At 48.7% G+C, this 19,422-nt stretch overlaps 1 protein-coding gene across 45 annotated transcripts in view; it reads left to right on the top strand.

Moving 5' to 3' along the window:
* Positions 1-19,422, top strand: part of PPFIBP2 (PPFIA binding protein 2) — a 153,290-nt gene that overhangs the window by 69,990 nt on the left and 63,878 nt on the right. For 40 of the 45 annotated variants that reach the window (XM_084974863.1, XM_084974840.1, XM_084974832.1 and 37 more), the window contains one exon: positions 15,774-15,860. Coding sequence is in view for 34 of the 45 variants with exons in the window: in XM_084974840.1 (XP_084830966.1) it covers positions 15,774-15,860 (87 nt within the window). In the remaining 11 variants the exon portion in view is untranslated. Of the gene's footprint in view, positions 1-15,391; positions 15,555-15,773; positions 15,861-19,422 lie in introns of all 45 variants that reach the window. The other 5 variants (XM_084974860.1, XM_084974856.1, XM_084974865.1 and 2 more) reach the window with 1 other exon arrangement.

The raw sequence follows: 19,422 nt of genomic DNA, 5'->3' as shown, positions 1-19,422 counted from the left end.
AGGAATGTCTTTGGGAGTGTTCCTTCCTCTTTAATCTTTTGGAAGAGTTTGAGAAAAGATCAGTATAAATTCTCCTTTGTATGTTTTGGTAGAATTTGCCCAGGAAGCCATGGTCCTGGACTTTTGTTGGTAGAGAGATTTTTTTCAATTCCAGATTCTATTTCATGTCTAGTGATCTATTTAAGTTGTCCTTTTCTCCTTGATTCAGTTTTGGTGGGCTATATGTTTAAGAAGCTCGTCCATTTTTTCTAGGATGTTGAGTTTGTTGGCGTATAAATGTTCGTAGTATGCTCCTGTGGTTTTTATATTTCTGCAGTTGTCAGTTGTGATTTCTCCTCCTTCACTTACTATTTTATTTGGGTCCTCTCTCTCTTTTCTTCTTGGTGAGCCTGGCCAGAGGTTTGTCAATTTTGTTTACCCTTTCAAAGAATCAGCTCTTGGACTTACTGATTTTTTTTTTTTTCTATTGTTTTTTAAATCTCTATTTTCCCTCTGATCTTTATTTCCTTCCTTCTGCTGCTTTTAGGATTTGTTTGTTCTTTTTTAATTCTTTTGGTGGTGTGTTAGGTTGTTTTATTTTGTTTGTTTCTGGAAGTAGGCCTGTATAGCTATGAACTTCCCTCTAAGAACTGCTTTTGCTGAATCCCATAGATTTTGTATGATTATATTTTCATGGTCATTTGTCTCAGGCATTTTAAAATTTCTTCTTTGATCTCATTGGTTTTTTAGTATCATGTTGTTTTGTCTCCATGTAATCTTTTTTTTTTTTTTTTTTTCTTGTTTCTTTTTCTGTGATTTCTAGTTTCATGCTATTGTGGTCAGAAAAGGTGCTTGATGTAATTTTTATACTCTTGAATTTGTTGAAGCTCATTTTATACCCTAGTAGGTGGTCAATCCAGAGACTATTCCATGTGCACTTGATAAGAATGGGTGGTCTGCTTTTTTGGAGTGTAAAATCTTGAAAAATATTATGTCTAAAGGTTCTATTGTATCATTTAGGGTTTCTGCTGCTTTGCTGATTTTCTGTCTCAAAGATCTGTCCATTGATGTCAGTGGGGTATTAAAGTCTCCTACTGCCGTTATACTCCTGTCAGTTTCTCCCTTTGTCAGTATTTGCTTTATGCATTTGGATGCTCCTATATTGGGTGCATATATGTTGACAAGTGTGATATCCTTTTCTTGTATTGATCTTTTTGTCAATATGCAGTGTCCTTCTTTTCTTTATGGCCTTTGTTTTAAAGTCTAGTTCTTTTTTGTTTGTTTTGTTTTTTTAGGTCCATGTCTGTGGCATATGGAAGTTCCCAGGCTAGGAGTCAAATTGGAGCTATAGCTGCAGGCCTACACCACAGTTCACAGCAACGCTGGATCCTTAACACACCGATTAAGGCCAGGGATCAAACCTGTGTCCTCAAGGAAACTACTCAGGTTTGTTACAGCTGAGCCAATTCCTTAAAGTCTATTTTTTTCTTTTTCTTTTTTTTGCTTTTTAGGACTGCACCTGTGGCATATGGACATTCCCAGGCTAGGGGTCGAATCGGAGCTGTAGCCACTAGCCTAAGCCCCAGCAACACCACATCCAAGCTAGGTCTGTGACCTACACCACAGCTTATGACCATGCCAGATCCTCAACCCACTTGAGTATGGCCAGGATTCAAACCCGCGTCCTCATGGATACTAGTCTGATTTGTTTCTGCTGAGCCATGATGGGAATTCCTAAAGTCTATTTCTGATATGAATATTGTAATCCTCTCTTTCTTATTTCTATTTGTATGATATCTCTCTTTCTCTTTTTTTTTTTTTTTTTGGTTGCTTTTTCTATCACCTTATTTTCAATCTCTGTATGTCCTTTGCCCTAAAGTAGGTTTCTTGCAGTCAGCATGGGTTTCTTGTGGGCTCTTGTTTTGTTTTTTTTTATCCAATCTGCCACTCTTTCTTTTGATTGGAGCATTTAATTAAGTCCATTTACATTTAAGGTAATTATTGATATGTATTTACTTACTGCCATTTAAAATTTTGTTTTTCCAGTGACTTTTGTATTTCTTCTCTATCCTTTTTCCTTTTGTGGTTTGATAATTTTGTTTTTCCTTTTTTTCCCCCACTTTGGCTGCCCCAAGGCATATGGAGCTCGTGGGCCAGCTCCTGAGCCAAGCCTTGAACTAAGCCACAGCTGCTGCAACAATGAATGCTTAACCCACTGTGCTGGGCCAGGGATCGAACCTGTGTCCCAGCGCTCCCAAGATGCTGCCAATCCCATTTTGCCACTGAGGAGCTCTGATAATTTTGTATTACGCTGTTTTCTCTTATTTTTGGTGTTTGTGAATCTGTCATATGTTTTTGATTTTTGGTCACCCTCTTTTACAAGTATGTCAACCTCTTCCTATATCTACTTGCTTTAGATTAGTAGTCATATAGGGTCAAACACACTATGGGAAAAAATGTACATTTCCTACTCTTCTCCCTCATATTTTACGATTGATGTCTTCTTTTCCATCTTCCTGTTCATCCTTTTGCTGTTCATGTGGTTATCTTTGCTTGCACAGAATTTTTTAAAAATTTGTTTTTAATCAGTGCACTGGCTTAATTAAGTGATTTACTTTCCAAATGTAATTTTCTCTTCTCTATAGATTCTGCTTTTTTATTTAGAGAAGACCTTTCAGTATTTCCTCTAGGATAGGTTGAGTAATCTGGTATTCTTTCAGTTTTTGCTTGTCTGAGAAATTCTCTCTCCTATTCTAAATAATAATCTTGCCAGATAGAATATCCTAGATGGCAGATTTTTTCCCTTTTAGGACTTTGAATATATCTTGCCACTTGCCTGCAACTTTTTTCCTTAGAGAAATCAATAACCTTATGGGGGGTCCCCTTGGAATTAACTCTCTTTGTTTTTCTCTTGCTGCTTTTAGAATCCTCTCTTTAACTTTTGCCATTTTGATTTTAATGTTTTGGTGTAGGTCTGTTTAGGTTTTTCAGGTTTGGGACGTTCTGTGCTTCCTGTACCTGGCTATCTTTCCCCTTCTGTAGGTTTGGGAAGTTTTCAACCATAATTTCTTCAAATATATTTTCAATCCCCTTTCTCTTCTCCCTCTGAGATCCCTGTTATGCATAGATTGGCATCCTATAGATTGGCATGCTTTATACTATCCTATAGGTCTCTTACATTGCTTTCTTTTTTTTTTTTTTTTTTTTCAATTTGGCTTTCTGTCTGCTGTTTTGATCGAGTGATTTCCATTATTCTGTCTATTTTGTGCTGCATTATTAATTCTGATACTCATTGCCTTTAGCTCAGCTTTTGACTCAACAAATGAGTTTTCTTATTTTTCTTGGTTCTTCTCTCTAGTTTCTAGTTCCTTTTTTACAGTAATCTGCAGTTCTGTTAATGGCCCCTTCTTAATTCCTTCAGTGTTTTCATTATCTCCTTTTTGAACTTGGTGTTTTTTAGACTGAAGGGGTTTGTTTCATTGTTTGTTCTTTAAGGGGAATTCTCTTGATGTTTTAATTGCGGGTGGTTCCTCAGCTTCTTCATTTTCCTGATTTCTCTCACTCTGTGTGTAGGGAAAACAGGTGTCTGCTGTGGTCTTGGAGGGCTGTTTTTTATGTGGGAGCCTCCCTGTTTAGTCTGTGTGGGTTTAATATTTTTGGTGTGAAAGCTGTTTTTAGTATGGATGCTTGCCCCCTCTTCACTTGGTTATGCTGGCTGTTGTCCCCTTGATTGGGGCTGATACTGGTGGTGTGACCAGAGCCTGCATCGGATGTTGGGCAGGGCCCCCTCTTTGCTCCTTAGTTGTCACTGCCATGTCAGGGACATGGTCTGTTCCCTAATTGTTGGAGCAGAAGCCCCCAGATCAGTTTCTGAGAGGCAGTGTGAGGTACGTGGGACTGGAGCATTTCTACTGGGAAAGGAGCCACTCCCAATTCCAGGAGGAGCTTTGGGTGGTGCGTCTGTGGTGTTGCCTGTGTGTGCTCACAAAGGACACTGGTGTTGGCACTGCCCTCGGCCCTGCCTCCACTGTGGGAGTTCGGGTGGGCGGCCCTGCTGTTCCTGTGTTCACAGAGCCGCCACATGCACCAGTCTGCTGACGTCAGGTACCAGGACCACAGTAATCACACACCTGGACTTGCTGTGGGACCTGTGGAAGCAGGCCAGACCCTGGCCCTGTGTAGTGTGCATGCGCCCACAAAGCCCACAGTTGCTAAGGTCAGATCCATCCCAGCCATGGCAGCACCCATCGTCCTGCTCCCAGAGTTGCTAGAGTGGCACCGAGAAAGTGGCTGTTGTGGCAGGCCTCGCCCCTCCCTTCACACATGTGCCCGTTAAGGATGGGGTTTCCACAGTGGCACCTGTCTCTGAGCATGCCAAAGTGAGGCTGCCGTGGAGGTCCCTGCCCCTCCCATCTCGTGCCCCTTAGCCACGGTGCTTTGTTTCTGTGGCAGGCCTGGGCTTCGTCCAAGTACACACCTGGTTGCGGCCTGTACGGCGCTCCAGCTCTTTCAGGCCATCTCTCTGCAGTTAAGCCCCGTCCTCTCCTCGGGTCTGTCCTCTGGAGCACCCAGCCCTGGCACGTACCAGCAGGTGCACCTCTCAGACTGCGGATGGCGGCAAGGTAGCATGACGCCCCTGTGCCCATTTCTCTGTTCCGCCTCCTGCCAACCAGCCGCTGGGCTCTCCTCCAAGCCAGGAAGCTCCCTGTATGTCCTGGCTCATCTCCCTGCTGGTGAAGGGGCTTCTCAGGGTGCAGGAAGCTTTCCTCTTTCACAGCTCCTTCCCGGGGCGCAGGGCCTGTCCTGATTTCTTCTCCCCCCCACCTTTTGTGCTAGTTGGTTATGTGGAGATCTTTCTCGCACTCGTGGGTGTTTGATATATTTTTCCAGCGTTCAGTAGTGTATATTCTGCGAGAATCGTTCCACAGGGAGATGCACTTTTGATGTATTTGGAGAGAAAGGTGCGCTCAGTAGCCTTCTATTTTGCCATCTTGATTCCCTCACTCTATAATGTTCCTTTGCCTCTAGTTCTGCAGCAACGTGGCGCATCCATCTCCCCTGGAATTCGTTCCCACTGGGGAATCGTGCAGGGTTAATGGGCTTCTCGTGACCAAAGGAGCAGCTCCTCACTTTGCCCCTCACCGAGTCCCACCTTGTCCACCTGTAGATCTCTCTCTCCTGCCTATTTGATGGTCGGCTCTTCAGATGGAAGGTCTGGGCACCGGGCAATTGACTTCTAGTGCCTCCAGGTGAGCGCAAGAGTCACAGTGCCCCTCCATCGCCAACCCCGCCCCTGATGCCACCCCTCTGTCTCCAGCAGGTGTTTTGGTGGTCATGCGTCAGTGTGTCTCTTGGAGTTGTCAAGAGGAGGAAGGAACACCGCTCAAAGGGCCTCCTGTTCTTACTCCCCTCCTGGCTTTGACGTCATCCCTTTAGAAGATGCCAGCATGTTGATCTATACTGCTTCGCCTGCAGCCCAGTGCTGCACATGCCTTACGCATTCAGCCACCTGAAGAAGAGAATTTGGTAGGGACTAAACTTAGGCAAGGCTATAATTTTGGAACAAGATCTTGGTGAATCAAATGCATTTCTCTCACCCCTGTTTCCCAGGATGATCAGTTAGGAGCTTTCACGGGCATCTCACCAACCCTTGGCTGGAAGGCTTATCGCTAGACTGCCTTCAAGCTGTCCTTGGTTCTTCTGTGTCAGTTCTGGGAAAGCAGAGCGTCTGAAGGGTGGCGGTTGTCATGGCTTCGCAGAGAGCCTGTCTGTATTGTGAAGACTCTTTTCCAAGATACCGTTCTCTGTTCTCCAGGGGGGATTCCTTCAGAGCTTTCAGGACTCAGTTATTCAAGCGGGACCCCCCACCTTAAAGCCTCTTTTCTCCCTTGTAGGTAAACTCCATCCATCCCTTCCCCATGGCCCTGCTGCCGGCTTACATCCGACTCCAGGGCAGGACCTAGCAGGTTTGGACTCTGAGCTTTTTGAAGGCAGGGGCTGCCTGGAACAGAAGGTGGCACCTGACAGGTGTTGAGGAATGCTGGAGTCATGGAGTAGATCGATGAGTGAAGCATGTTTACGTGAGCACTAGTTGACCCAGCCATTTAACTAGCTAGTCGTGAATTTGCTTTGCTCTTCCCTAACCGTAGATCATTTGATGGTGACACCCGCCCCAGCCACATGTAGTCTCCCCTGATGTATAATTGCAGCTCAGCGGTGGGGGCATAAGGAGGTCAAGGTCAGGACAGGGTCTCTCGTTGGATTCCTGGGAGCTAAGGACCTGATTGTAGTCCACTCACACTGCATTTCGAAGAAACCTCTCTAACTCTGTGCCAAAGAATAGCGGATTGCTTGGCTATTCCTTGCCTCGGAAAAGTGGTTTTGTAATAACTGCCAGAAAGCCCTGAAAGTCCTTAAATAAGAAAAAAAAAATCTAGGAGCGGTTTTCTTTTCTACAAGCACCTGCCTGCACTCGTTCTGCTTGGTTCCCTTGGTGATGGGTAATCTGAGCCATGTAATAGGAATTGTAGCTTCTACCATCTATTCGTTTTTATTTTTAATTTTTTTGGACTCATTTTTTTTTTCTTTTGTCTTTTTTTAGGTCCACACCCGCGGCACATGGAGGTTCCCAGGCTCGGGGTCTAATTGGAGCTGTAGCTGCCGGCCTACACCACAGCCACAGCAACGCCAGATCCGAGCCTCGGCTGCGACCTACTCCACAGCTCACGGCAACGCCGGATCCTTAACCCACTGAACGTGGCTAGGGATCGAACCCACAACCTCATGGTTCCTAGTGGGATTCGTTTCTGCTGCGCCACGACGGGCACTCCTGGTCTCCTTACATTTAAGGTCTCCGTTTTACCAGTTGCTAAAGTTCGGTGTGGGAGGCCTGGTCCTGAGCTTGAAGTGCAGCCTCGGTAACTCCGACGTCTCCCCTGTGCCTGCCAGCCGAGGCGCTCTTGAGATTGGTTTTTCTCGATTTGAAAAGATCCCCTTGACCAGGCAGCGGGTAAATTACACGTTTTCTTTTTTGGAGTTGGCCGAAAACGGACGTCACCTACCTGTTTGGTAGCTAAAGACTTACCCACGGTTTATCGAGTGTGTTGTGTTCAAAATCGCAGTGTGTTTCCAGGCCAGGGGCCATGCTGTGATTTAACGTGACCTGACCCGTTGGGACAGTGTATACATGCTGGGGCCAGGATCCTGAAAGAACGGGAATCCATAGCTCATTAGCCATCCTGCAGTTACTGTGGCCCTTTACTAGAAGACTCTAGACCTTGGTGTTAGAAGAAGAGGGCCAGATGTCTTTTCGAGGAGCCCAGGCCAGGGGCTCTGGGAGGCAGCTGCTGGTCCGAGTCACCCCGCGATGGCTGGAGCGTCTCCCCGAGAGGCTGATGCCATAGGCTTCCCCGCCCTCCGTGCCTGCAAACCAGAGGACACCCCCATGCCAGCTTTCCACCCCACCTGACTCTTCGGAACCGGCTTTTTCCTTGGGTGCAGCGAAGGGCTGTGCTGACTAGAGGTCTCCTGGGACCCAGCAGGCTGTCAGCGAATGCTGCAGGGTTGCCCTCACCAAGCATCCCCAAGAGAGTGGCAGAACACGCATGGAGGGCATGCCCCCCTGGCAGAGGGCAGCCAGGCTGTGAAGGAGTCAGACTCCCGGGGATTCAGCAGGGCCCCCAGCCGTGGCATCGAGCACGCCCCCTCCTGGGCCCTGCGGAGAGAGACCTAACGGTGGCCCTCCCTCGCCCAAGCTGCATTGGAGGGGCCAGGCCAGGGGGGAGCCTGACCACTGACGTCAGAGGGGGTGGCTCCGAGGAGGCTGCCTGGGCAGGGGAGGGGGCTTTGCTAGGAGGCTTATGTTTAACCTCAATGTGACCTTTCAGACGGGAGCAAAAATACAAATTGGAGTGTTGACGGTTGGTCATTGTTAGCTATTGAAACTCTCCCTGTGCTCATTAGAAACTTGGGTGTCACGCCTGGTACTCAGAGCGTGGTGGTAGGATGCTCGTAGGATGCTCGGTTGCCCCATAGATAGGACTCCAAACGCGGGCATCTCTTCAGGGACGATGGAAAAGCGAGCAGGTTCTCAGCCGGCTGTGCCCGAGGCACGGCTCCAGGGCTCTTAGCTGACAGCAGGTTCTGTGTTGTCTCTTGCGCACTGTTTTTCTTTTGGTAATTGTTCCCTTGGGTGGTTTGTTGAGATCTAGAGAGATAGCTTCATAGGCATCGGGATCCAGAATGGCACCTGTTTTTGTTTGTGCACAGAAAGAGTGAGTTCCTCCAACCTGTTGGTGCAAGGGGCGAGCTGACTGACTGCTTCGGTGTTGAGCTCCGTCACAGCCATTTATGGGACTTCCATATTTCCACGATCTTTCAAAAGTCTGTTTATACTACGCAGAGGAAGTGTTAGAGCACCCTGCTCTAAAAAGCGTTCTGCACAGTTATTCCCCCACGTGTGTCTTTGTGTTTAATGACCTAACCCTTTGCGTTGCTCTGTGAGGTATGGTGTTTCTCTGTTTAAAGGATGGGAGGAGTTCCCTGGTGGCTCAGTGGGTTAAGGATCCAACATTGTCTCTGCTCTAGTGTGGGTTAAATACCTGACCCGGGAACTCCTGCATGTGGTGGGTACGGCCAAAAAAAAGAAAAAATCCTGGAGTTCTCTTGTGACACAGTGAGTCAAGGATCCGGCATTGTCACTGCTATGGTGCAGGGTCAATCCCTGGCTTAGGGGCTTCCACGTGCTGTGAATGCGGCCAGGAAAAGAAAAAGAAAAACAACCACCACAAAAATGAAGGATGGGAAGCTTGAGATGAGATGGGGGGACCTATGGTGCATCTTTAGTGCAGCCCTGCCCCCGCATCGCCCCTGCTGTTGTTCTGCAGGGACAGTCCGGCCTTGTGGAGGAGGAGGCTGCAGGAATTTTGTTCATAAGAATGGAAGTTGCCCAGCAAAGCCCCCGGGGATCCTCTGCTCTGCCTCGAAGTCTGCCGGGTGCGGGATGGGCACGGAGGAGCTGTGGCTCTCAGATCGGGCATTTGTGCAGTCGCATAGGACGTGGCATTCTTTCAGTCTAGCTTCTTCAACGGTTGTCAGGTGTCTTTATGTCCTTATTGCCCTACATTTTTCATTTCTCATCCATCCTTACATCCTTTAGCCCTACTTCAGCTTCTTTTTTATTTCTTCGTGGGTGTGTGTGTATTTGTCTTTTTAGGGCCGCACCCACGCCATATGGAAGTTCCCAGGCTAGGAGTTGAATCAGAGCTGCAGCTGCTCGCCCACACCACAACCACAGTAACCTGGGATCCAAGTCTCATCTGTGACCTACACCACAGCTCACAGCAATGCCAGATCCTTAACCCACTGAGCGAGGCCAGGAATCAAACCCGTATCCTCATGGGTACTAGTTGGGTTTGTTACCACTGAGCCACAATGGGAACTCCCAAGGCTTTTTTTTGTTTGTTTGTTTTAATTGAAGTGTAGTTGATTTACAATGTTGTGTTAGTCTCTGGTGAAGAACAGAGTGATTCAGGTGTGTGTGTGTGTGTGCGTATTCTTTGCCATTATAGGTTACTTCAGGGTATTGAGTACAGTTCCATGTACTACATAGCGGGACGTGGTTGTTGGTCCACGCTGTACTGAACAGTTCAAGTCTGCTAGTCCCAAACTCCCCACCCTCCCCCTTGGAAACACAGATCTGTTCTCTGTATGAGTCTGTGTTCCATTTTGCAGATAACTCTCATTTGTATAGTATCTTAGGTTCTGTGTATAAGTCATATCATAATGGCATTTGTCTTTCTCTTTCTGACTCACTTCGCTTAGTCTAATACGCTCTAGTCTACGCCCATCCTTGTTGCTGCAAATGGCATCATGTCATTCTCTTTTTTATGGCTGGGTGATATTACCCTCTGTGTGTGTGTTTACACCCACGCATGTACCGAATCTTCTTTGTCCATTCATCTGTCAGTTGGCGTTTACATTGTTTCCATGTCTTGGCGACTGTACATAGTGCTGCTGTGAACATAGGGGTACATGTATCTTTTAGGATTAGAGTTTTGTCTGGATAAACGTCCAGGAATGGGATTGCTGGACCATATGGAAACTCTTTGCTTTTTAGGAGGTTCCCAGGCCAGGGGTCAAATCGGAGCTTCAGCCGCTGGCCTACACCCCAGCCACAGCAACGCAGCATCCAGGCCGTGTCTGCGACCTACACCACAGCTCACGGCAACACTGGATCCTTAACCCTCGGAGCGAAGCCAGGGTTGGAGCCTGCATCCTCATGGATCCTAGTCCGGTTTGTGTCTGTTGTGTTCCACAGCAGGAACTCCCACATAGCAACTCTTTTTAGTTTTTTGAGGAACCTCTGTGCTGTTTTCCATAGTGGCTGCACCAGTTTACATTCACACCAGCAGTGTAGGAGGCTCCCTTTTCTCCACATCTTCGCCAGCATTGGGTATTTATAGACTTTTATAGTTTTTATTTGCATTTCTCTAATAAGTAGCAATGTTGAGCATCTTTTCAGGTGCCTGTTGTCCAGCTGTGTGTCGTCTTTGGAAAAATATCTGTTCAGGTCTTCTGCGCATTTTTTGATTGAGTCGTTTTTTCTTTTGGCTATGGAGCTGTAAGAGCTATATGTTTATTTTGGAAATTAAGCCTTGTCGGTCATGTTTGCAAATGTTGCTTTTTTGTTTTGTGTCTGGTTTCCTTTGCTGTGAAAAAGCTTATAAGCTTGATTGTTTTTGCTGTTCTTTCTCTTGAAGACGTTGGTCCAATTTATGTCAGACTGCTTTGCCTCCTTTCTCCTCCAGGCGCTCCGTGGTTCCACATCTTAGGTTTACGTCTTGAAGCCGTCTCGAGGTGATTTTTGCACCCGGTGTGAGGGGGTGTCTTCTACCTTCGTTGATTCACACGCAGCTGCCCAGTTTTCCCAACACCACTTGCTAAAGAGGCTGTCTTTTCGCCATTGTATATTCTTGCCTCCTTTGTTGAAGATTAATTGGCCATAGGCATGTGGGTTTATTTCTGGGCTTGAGAGCAAAGCTTCGATGGAAGCCAAGGTGTCTTGACGTCAATAGTCTTGGCTAAACTCTGAGTTATTGACAATATACACACAGGAACTCCCCATGCTGATTCAGTTCTGTGATACAAGAGAGATACTTTGTCTCCGGCATGCCTCAGTAAGAGATGCAAGAGGACAAGGAAACGTCCCTTTCTCTTGGCCGTCTCACCTCCGTTGAGTGTACAGATGGCTTGCCTTTCCAATATCTCTTGGTCCCACACAATATTGTATCAGGTAGCTAAGCTGAATTACAGTTTCAGGAACACCTTTAACCACAGAAGGTTTGGAGAGAAGATTCATTTTCCCTCTGTCACATTTGTAGAAATAACCATCAAAGCAGAAGAGGAGAAAATTTGATCAGATATATGGATATATGGATAGCACATCTTGCCACATCAGAAGTCCATGGTGCAGGTCCAGCCCAGGGGCTAACATCATTAGCTGAGTAAAAAGGACCTTCTTTTTTTTGTTTGTTTTTTTTGGTTTTTTCCTCGGCAGCACCCATGACCCACAAAAATTCCTGGGCCAAGTATCGAACCTGTGCCACAGCAGTGACCTGAGCCACTGCAGCGACAGTGCAGGATCTTTAAACTGCTGAGCCCACAGTAGCTCTGGAAAATAATCTCTTCTTAAATTTATATTCGTCAATGGGATGAGCATGTAGGGTAGAACAGGATATTAGAATTCTTCTTTAAATGCACTTGCTGTCCTATGCCAGAAACCTAACATGTAGCATCCTGCAGAATTTTGTAGGACTTTCTTCCCTGGAACGCCAGCCAGCCTGGGTCTCTCAGTCTGACTTCGTGCACAGAGAGCTAGTCAACCTCTCCAACAATGACTGACCTAGGAGAAAACATGCGTGAGGCCTTGGAGAGACTCCAGAACCTGGGATTCCTCAGTTGAGATGGTCTCAGTGTTGATCCAAGCCTTCTACTGCAACCCCCACTGTCAGAGTTAAGGAAGCAGGTGTGCCTCCTGACAAAGGCTCTTCTCAAAGGAGGTCAAAATGGAGCTGTGTCCCAACTCTGTCTTTTGCAACATGTTTTGGCATAATTGGAATGACATTTTCGTAACAACCTGGCATTTTATGCCCCGATGATGCAGTCATTTTATCAATCAAGAGTGGCACCAAAAAGTGATCGAACCTCTTGGCCAATGGCTGGAATGATAGTACAGAACGTTTTTATTCACTCGAACTCAAAACCTCGCTTTGGCTGGTGAACTTGGCATTCAACAAGGTGATTCCGACACCATTTTTTCCCGCCCTGTTCTCCGATGCCTTCCACGTTCTTCTTCAAGGAGAGAGGGGATGCTTTATCATGGTCTGAGTCCAGCTGAGGTTTGAGTGCCTTTTTCTTGAGGGATGGGCGTCTTAGGCAGGTGGTGAAAACACAAGACTCTATGTCACCACAGGCAAGGGCTAGCAATACGGCAAATGTCTGGGACATTCTCTTCCGCTCTCTGCCATTCAATACCCTTCAGAAGTTCGCTCGAGAACAGCACTGGTTTGGGTAGATGCTGTGCGAGGAAGCTGCCCTGTTCCTCTAGAATGGTGACCGGGTGAAGGGGGGCCTTTCTGCCTGAGCAGCGCTGCTACCCGGGTCTCTGTGACTGCTGCCAGGGGATGCGTCTCAAGTCTTCAAGTCTCGGGGGAGGGAAGAAGCACCGAGGACTGTTGTTCTAGGCCCTCCAACCATGCCTCGGGTTTTAAAGTGACTACTAAAGTAGAGACATTGTGGCAGGAGGCGCAAATGTTATGGTGAAAGTAAAAACCTCCCAACCCCCACTTTTTCAAAGGCCAGCCCCTTCCCCAGAAGGGAGCCACACAGAGGGTGGTTCTGTCCCCTCCAGACCTTCCATCGCTTTATTGTCACAGATTTCAGTGCCTGTAGAGGGTGGTTTTCTAGTGACAGACACATCATATGATGCTTAGGCTCTTGCCACCTTTCCTCTCCAGTGTGTCTGTATTTCCACGATGGTCCGTGAGTATCTACCTTGTGTTGAAATGGTTTAGCTGATCCATGAGAAAGAGATGGCAGAGGCGTGGTCTCTCTGTCCACTCCTCAGTTCATGGACATTGAGGTTCAGACAGCACTTTCAAACCTGGTTTTGAGTTGTCGTATAATCCCATTGCGTCAAACAAAGTTCATGCCATCTCTTCATTCAGCCGTGACCACAGAGAGCTTACTCGTGAATACACAGCATCTGGGGCAGATCATCTGTTTGTGCCTCAGTTTCTTTAGGTGTAGAATGGGAATAAAAACAGTACCCCTCCAGCGAGGTGGTGGGCAGGCTTAAAGGAATTAATAGACGGGATGTGCTTTCCCTAGGGCTGGGCGGGTACTGAGCGCTCCTGACAAGACCGCACGGGCCTAGAGCAAGGTGCGTGGACCACTTGGTTGGTCTCCATAGACCTGCTTTGGCCTTTGGCCCATGTTATCCACTAACCTTTGACCTATTTCGAGGGCAGCACAGGAAAGCAGTGCGTTCTCCTGTTTCCTATGACGCTGTCATATCATCGGGAGAGTTTATCACCTGACGCCGAGTCTCTGCAAAAACAAGCAAGTTTCTCCTTTCTTAGGAAGAGCCGTGCTCCTCCCGGACAGTCTGCTTGGCCTGAACAGACGGATCTGTGCGTCTCGGCCCTCAGTTGTGCTTCCCCTTCTCCCCTGGCTGCTGCAGTGGATTCAGATTCTCTTTCTCTGGCATGTGTTGCAGGCTCAGGGACATGCCTTTTATGTACTAACTGGACGTGCAGTGTCAGCTTAGGTCCTTAACTTTTTTTGTCAACAAGCTGCCTCCCACGTGGGTGGGTCTCTGATCGTATGGACACACCGAGCTCCATTTGTTGGCGTGTGGCTGGCTGGGGTCTCGTGGCAGGAACCGCCCTTCACCTCCTGCTGGGGGAGCGGCCGCTGCCGGTGGGTGCTACATGGCCTCACACACCTGCTGACGTTGGCCCTGGGGTTGGGCAGGCACAGCTTCGCTTCCGTTCGCTGAAAATCGCCGTCATGTGAGCTCTTGGACAGAGAAGCTATTGACCTGCTGTGAAGAATTACTTCCCTCTTTTCTTGTTAGGTTCAGAAAAAATGGAGGTTATGATTCTGTCTTTGGATGCTAGTCGGTGTTTGACCATGTGATGAGTGGAATATTGATTAATGGAACAGTAATAAACTGCCACCAACACAGAGAAGCCATTAGTGATTGTTAAGGCCCTTTGTCTAAGGCTCTGAAAGAGCTTCCATAGCAGTGAACAAGATGCAGGCTGGAGAGGGGCTGGAGGAAAAGGCAGTGGCCTGGTAGGGGTGCCCGGTCCGTCTAGCCTGTGCCTGGCACAGCCGCCCTGGGACATGGCCCCTGGGCTCATCCTCCCGTCTGCACCTCCAGCAAATAGCCAGTGCTTCTGTCACAAGTGACGCTCCAGGACTTGAATGCGCAATTCTCCGTCCTTGCTTCTCGTTTAGAACTGAGCCTGGCTCTGCCACCTGGCCTCACCTAGGCAGTGCACTGGGGGAGGGATGGGGCCAAGGAAGAAAGGGGGGTGTCCTTTCTCAGTGAAGGGGGGTGGGGAGCCTGTTCTTAATATTGGAAGGGGGGATGGGCTCAAAGTAGGGGGTGCCTCTGGGCCCCTGTGCTTGGCTTCCTCTCTGGCTCCCTTCTTTGCACAGTCAGGAGCACTGGAGCACAGACTCCCCGGGACTAGCCCAGATGGTCGTGTCATTTCCCCATCTGGCCACGCCGTCTGCTTTTTCAGAGAGCTGAACCCCTGGACGGCCTATGGTGGGCCTCTGGTTTCGGCCCTAAATGCATCGTGGAGGGAGGGAGTGTTGGTGGTGCCGGGCCAGCTCAGTTCCATGAACAGCTGCCTCCCTCCTCCGCGCCTATAAGCAGGGCAGACACCCCGGACGGTGACCGCAGCGCCTCCGACTCGGGGCGTTGTGTCAGGTTTGCCCCTCCCCTGCCGGATCCGTGCTTCTCCCTTCCCTCTGTTTTCCACGGTTTCCGACGACTTTTTATTTCCTGTGTGTTCCCTCTGCTTAGCCCTTGAGATGCCTCTGTCTGTCTTTAGGGTTTTCCTCGGAAGTGCCGTCTGAGCTTGCTCCTCTCAGCCCTGGCACTGCAGGAGCTCCACGTGCCGCCCTGGCTGCCAGAGCCCTAACTGAGGGGTGGGCTTGGCCACTTCTGGAAGGGACGTGTGAGTAGGTGATGGGCTGGCAGTTGGCGCCCCTCATCCTCCGGCCCCCTGAGATGTTCAGGACGGGCTGCCGTGCCGTGAGGTGCGCCTCGGCTCTGGGGACTAGCCTGGCCTGGGAGTCAGGACATGAGATCCGTGCGGGCGTTGTTCCCTCTTAGCGGCTCGGTGAGTGGCACCAGCTCCCCGGCCTCCTCAGAGAGTCGGCGTTCATTGCTGTCGGTGCCCCTGGAAGCTGTGCCTCCAGCTAAGCCAGACCCGACACGTCCAGTCTCGCCAGGCACCGCCGGGGCTAGAGCTCCGCTGAGACCTTTCTAGCCAAAGGTGAGGTCATCGAGGGATGGTTTTGCCAACTTGCGTGGCGCACCTCTCAGTGGCATCTGATCTGGTCCTCCTTGTAGCCGTTTTGAAATCCCATGGTTTCCCTTTAGGTGGTTTTGCACAGATAATCAGCGCAACTGTCCTCTTAGATGGCACACTTGGAAGTTGGGCAGATGCTTGTGCAGCCTTTTAAGTGTGCTTTTCTTTTTGCTTTCGTCCCAGGTCAATCACCACGGGGCTGCCAGTAATGAGACGTACCAGGAGCGCTTGGCGCGTCTAGAGGGAGACAAGGAGTCCCTCATATTACAGGTGGGTCCTCTTTGGGCGGGAAGCAGCCTATTCTGTTCCTGCCGACTCCGGAACTGCCTTCGGTCGGGGAGAAGACCAGAGGGTTTTCTCCGGGCAGATCTCCTGCTCCTGAAACAAAGCAGAAGTAACTGGGGGCACAGTGTAACTCTGGCCTGGGTTCTTGGGGGCTGCGAATAGATGCACTTACATGTCATGGATTACCCGGTACCCGCCTCTGTGCACTGGCTGACCAAGGGACCCTGTCAGCTGGGAGTCTTGCGGTGGAGGTACGCTGTATGCTCCTGTCACTAATAAAGCAAAGCCACTTTCAAAGCCAGTGTGGATGCTGACAGGATCAGGCCCAGATCTTCTGGAGCTGGATTGGACTGATCACTTGGAAGCTAAATCCCCTGGAGCTGGTAACATGAGGGACTAAGCCTTTGGTGCCTCTCTTACTTTGAAGCCAGGAGACTCCAAAACTCTTGAGGCACAAGGAATCAAGGGTAGAGCTTCAGTCCTGAAGACGTGCGTTCCCTGGTAGACGTGCAGTTGAGTATTGTGGGTGGCTTTGTGCGGCGGGGGGGAGCTCCTCGCTGTGTTAGTTCCCAAAGGCAGGAATCAAGCCTCAAGGTCTGTCTGCCTCAGACACGGATGGACGACTTGGGGGATAATGAGGCTGATGTGCCAGTCCTGGCTCCTCCAGGGAGGAGGGCAAGACTGGTGGTGGGTCGGGGGAGACGGGGCAGGCAGGGTGCCGGGGGCTGAGCTCAGAGCCCCAGCGTTAGCACCAGCAGTAAGAGGCTGGACCATGTCTGGCCCTTTTCCTTGTAGTTCACCCTGCTGCTTTTATTCACTTAACTGCAGTTTATGAATGTAAGAATAGTGTTATTTTAGAAACGTGAAAATCAAAAAGTTTCACCTCTTAGCCTTTTCTCTCAGCCTCCCCCCCATTCCTGCCCCTATTTGAAATAATTAAGGTCAGACAAAATAAACAGTTGCACAATTTCGCATCCCAGTTTTTTGCCCCCCTTCACGTCATTGATTTGTTCATTAAAAAAAATTTGCATGCCTACAGCGTGGTGATGCTGGTTTCAGGTGCTAAGGACAGAGCAGTGAAGAGCAGACAAAGTCTTGTTCTCAGGCTTGTGTGTGTGTGTGTACACAGTGAACAGACCAGTTCACAGGACGTTTCCAGTGATGAGAATTCCTGGGAGGAAGGTCGGGCAGGAGAAGGACCTGGTCACGGAGCACCTCCCTGACGGAGCAGACCTGGAGCAGCTGGCAAGGGGGCCCGTGGGAACTGGGAGAAGCACATTCCAGGCAGAGGAGGCGGTCTGTCCAGCACACACCCTGTGGCAGGCGTGAGCTTGGTGTGGGCAGAACAGGAGGGGCTGCGTGGCTGGAGCTGGTGACCACGCAGCAGCCTGGGAACTGCCCTCAGAGAGGTCACTGGGGCTCCACTGCAGAGCAGCCTATAGTGCAGACTGTTTGAGGGATGTGTAATTTGAACATGACTGATGAAAAGCGTGTCTGGGAGTTCCCTTCGTGGTGCAGTGGTTAACGAATCCGACTAGGAACCATGAGGTTGCGGGTTCGGTCCCTGGCCTTGCTCAGTGGGTTAAGGATCTGGCGTTGCCATGAGCTGTGGTGTAGGTTGCAGATGCGGCTCAGATCCTGCATTGCTGTGGCTCTGGCGTAGGCTGGTGGCTACGGTTCCGATTCAACCCCTAGCCTGGGAATCTCCATGTGCTGCGGGAGTGGCCCAAGAAATGGCAAAAAGACAAAAAAAAAAAGAAAAGAAAAGCGTGTCCCGTTGAGACTTTTGCAGCAAACCCTTTGAAATTGCCCACTGTTGAACCAGGAACCTTCATGGCTGAAATAAGACATATTCCTATTTAGAGGATTACAATGTAATGAAGAAATCCTGTGTGAGAATCTCTTTGCTATTTAAAAAATTCTAAATTCTTAAATAATCCTTATGGAAATACCTCTGGCACCGCTGGCAGGCTGCTTACCAGGAACGTCGGAAAGGGGTCCTGGTGGTGTCTAGTCTTCCAGGACGTTGAGACTTTGCGAGGAGCCCTCACGTGCTCCCCACCGTCTCGCAGAAGCTCCATGGAGCAGGTTCGGCCTCCACATGGTAGGGCCTCTTGCTTGACTCACCAGGCAGCCCGGCCGGAACGCATTCACTGGAGCACTTGGCCCAGAAGGTTCTCTTGGAGGAGAACAAGGGAAATCACACAAGACAAAGTACTTGGTTTCAGGATTAAAAACACATAAAACCAGAATCTTTTATATCTTCATTAGAATGTAACTTTTTTCTTTTTTTCTTTCTTTCTTTCTTTTTTTTTTTTCTTTTCTTTTTTTGCCGTTTGAGGGCTGTACTCACAGCATATGGAGGTTCCCAGGCTAGGAGCTGAATTAGAGCTGTAGCTGTCGGCTGACACCACAGCCACAGCACCTCGGGATTTTTAGCCGCGTCTGCAACCTACACCAGAGCTCAGGGCAACGCTGGATCCCTAACCCCCTGAGCAAGGCCAGAGGTCGAACTCTCATCCTCATGGTTACTAGCCAGGTTCATTATTGCTGAGCCACAATGGAACTCCCAGAATATAATTTTTTTAACTCAATTTTATTATATTTATAGTTGTACAATCATCATCACAACCCAATTTTACAGCATTTCCATCCCCAACCCCCAGCCCCCCTCCCAAACTGTCTCCTTTGGAAACCATCAGTTTTTCAAAGTCTGTGAGTCAGCATCTGGTTCTGCAAAGAAGTTCATTGTGTCCTTTTTTCAGATTCTACATGTCAGTGATGGCATTTGATGTTGGTGTCTCACTGTCTGACTTCACTTAGCATGATCATTTCTAGGTCCATCCATGTGTTGCAAATACCATTATTTCTTTCCTTTTAATGGCTGAGTAATATTCCATTGTGTGTATGTACCACAGCTTCTTTATCTACTTCTCTGTCAATGGACATTTAGGTTGTTTCCATGTCTTGGCTATTGTGAATAGTGCTGCAATGAACATTGGCGTACATGTGTCTTTGTGAGTTGTGGTTTTCTTTGGATAGATGCCCAGGAGTGGGATGGCTGGATCGAATAGAATGTAACTTGTTGTTGTTGTTGTTGTTGTTGTTGTTGTTGCTTTTTTAGGGCTACACCAAAGCATATGGAAGTTCCCAGGCTAGGGGTCCAATTGGAGCTACAGCTGCCAGCCTACACCACAGCCACAGCAACGCCAGATCCGAGCCGCATCTGTGACCTACACCACAGCTCACGGCAACACCGGATCCTTAACCCACTGAGCGAGGCCAGGGATCGAACCTGCAACCTCATGGTTCCAAGTCGGATTCATTTCCGCTGCGCCACGACGGGAACTCCTAAAATGTAAGGATTTTCACTTATATATCCCCTCAGTTTCTAAAATTATGTCTAGCATGCAGTAGGGGTTCAAAAAATCTTTGTTTTTCTGGAGTAAATGTCACTTGTAGTATCTTTCCACATTTTTGTCCCAAATTTCGATGCCTCTGCGTTCCTAATTTAGAGCGTTTGTGTTCACAGGGACCCTGCGGCCCT

This window comes from Sus scrofa, chromosome 9, assembly GCF_054392235.1.
Source record: "Sus scrofa isolate SSC_HxYL_T2T_F1_AM1 chromosome 9, Sscrofa_HxYL_maternal_Yorkshire_Landrace_v2.0, whole genome shotgun sequence".
NCBI classification, from domain to species: Eukaryota; Metazoa; Chordata; class Mammalia; order Artiodactyla; family Suidae; genus Sus; species Sus scrofa.
This window is presented reverse-complemented; position numbering and strand designations above follow the sequence as displayed.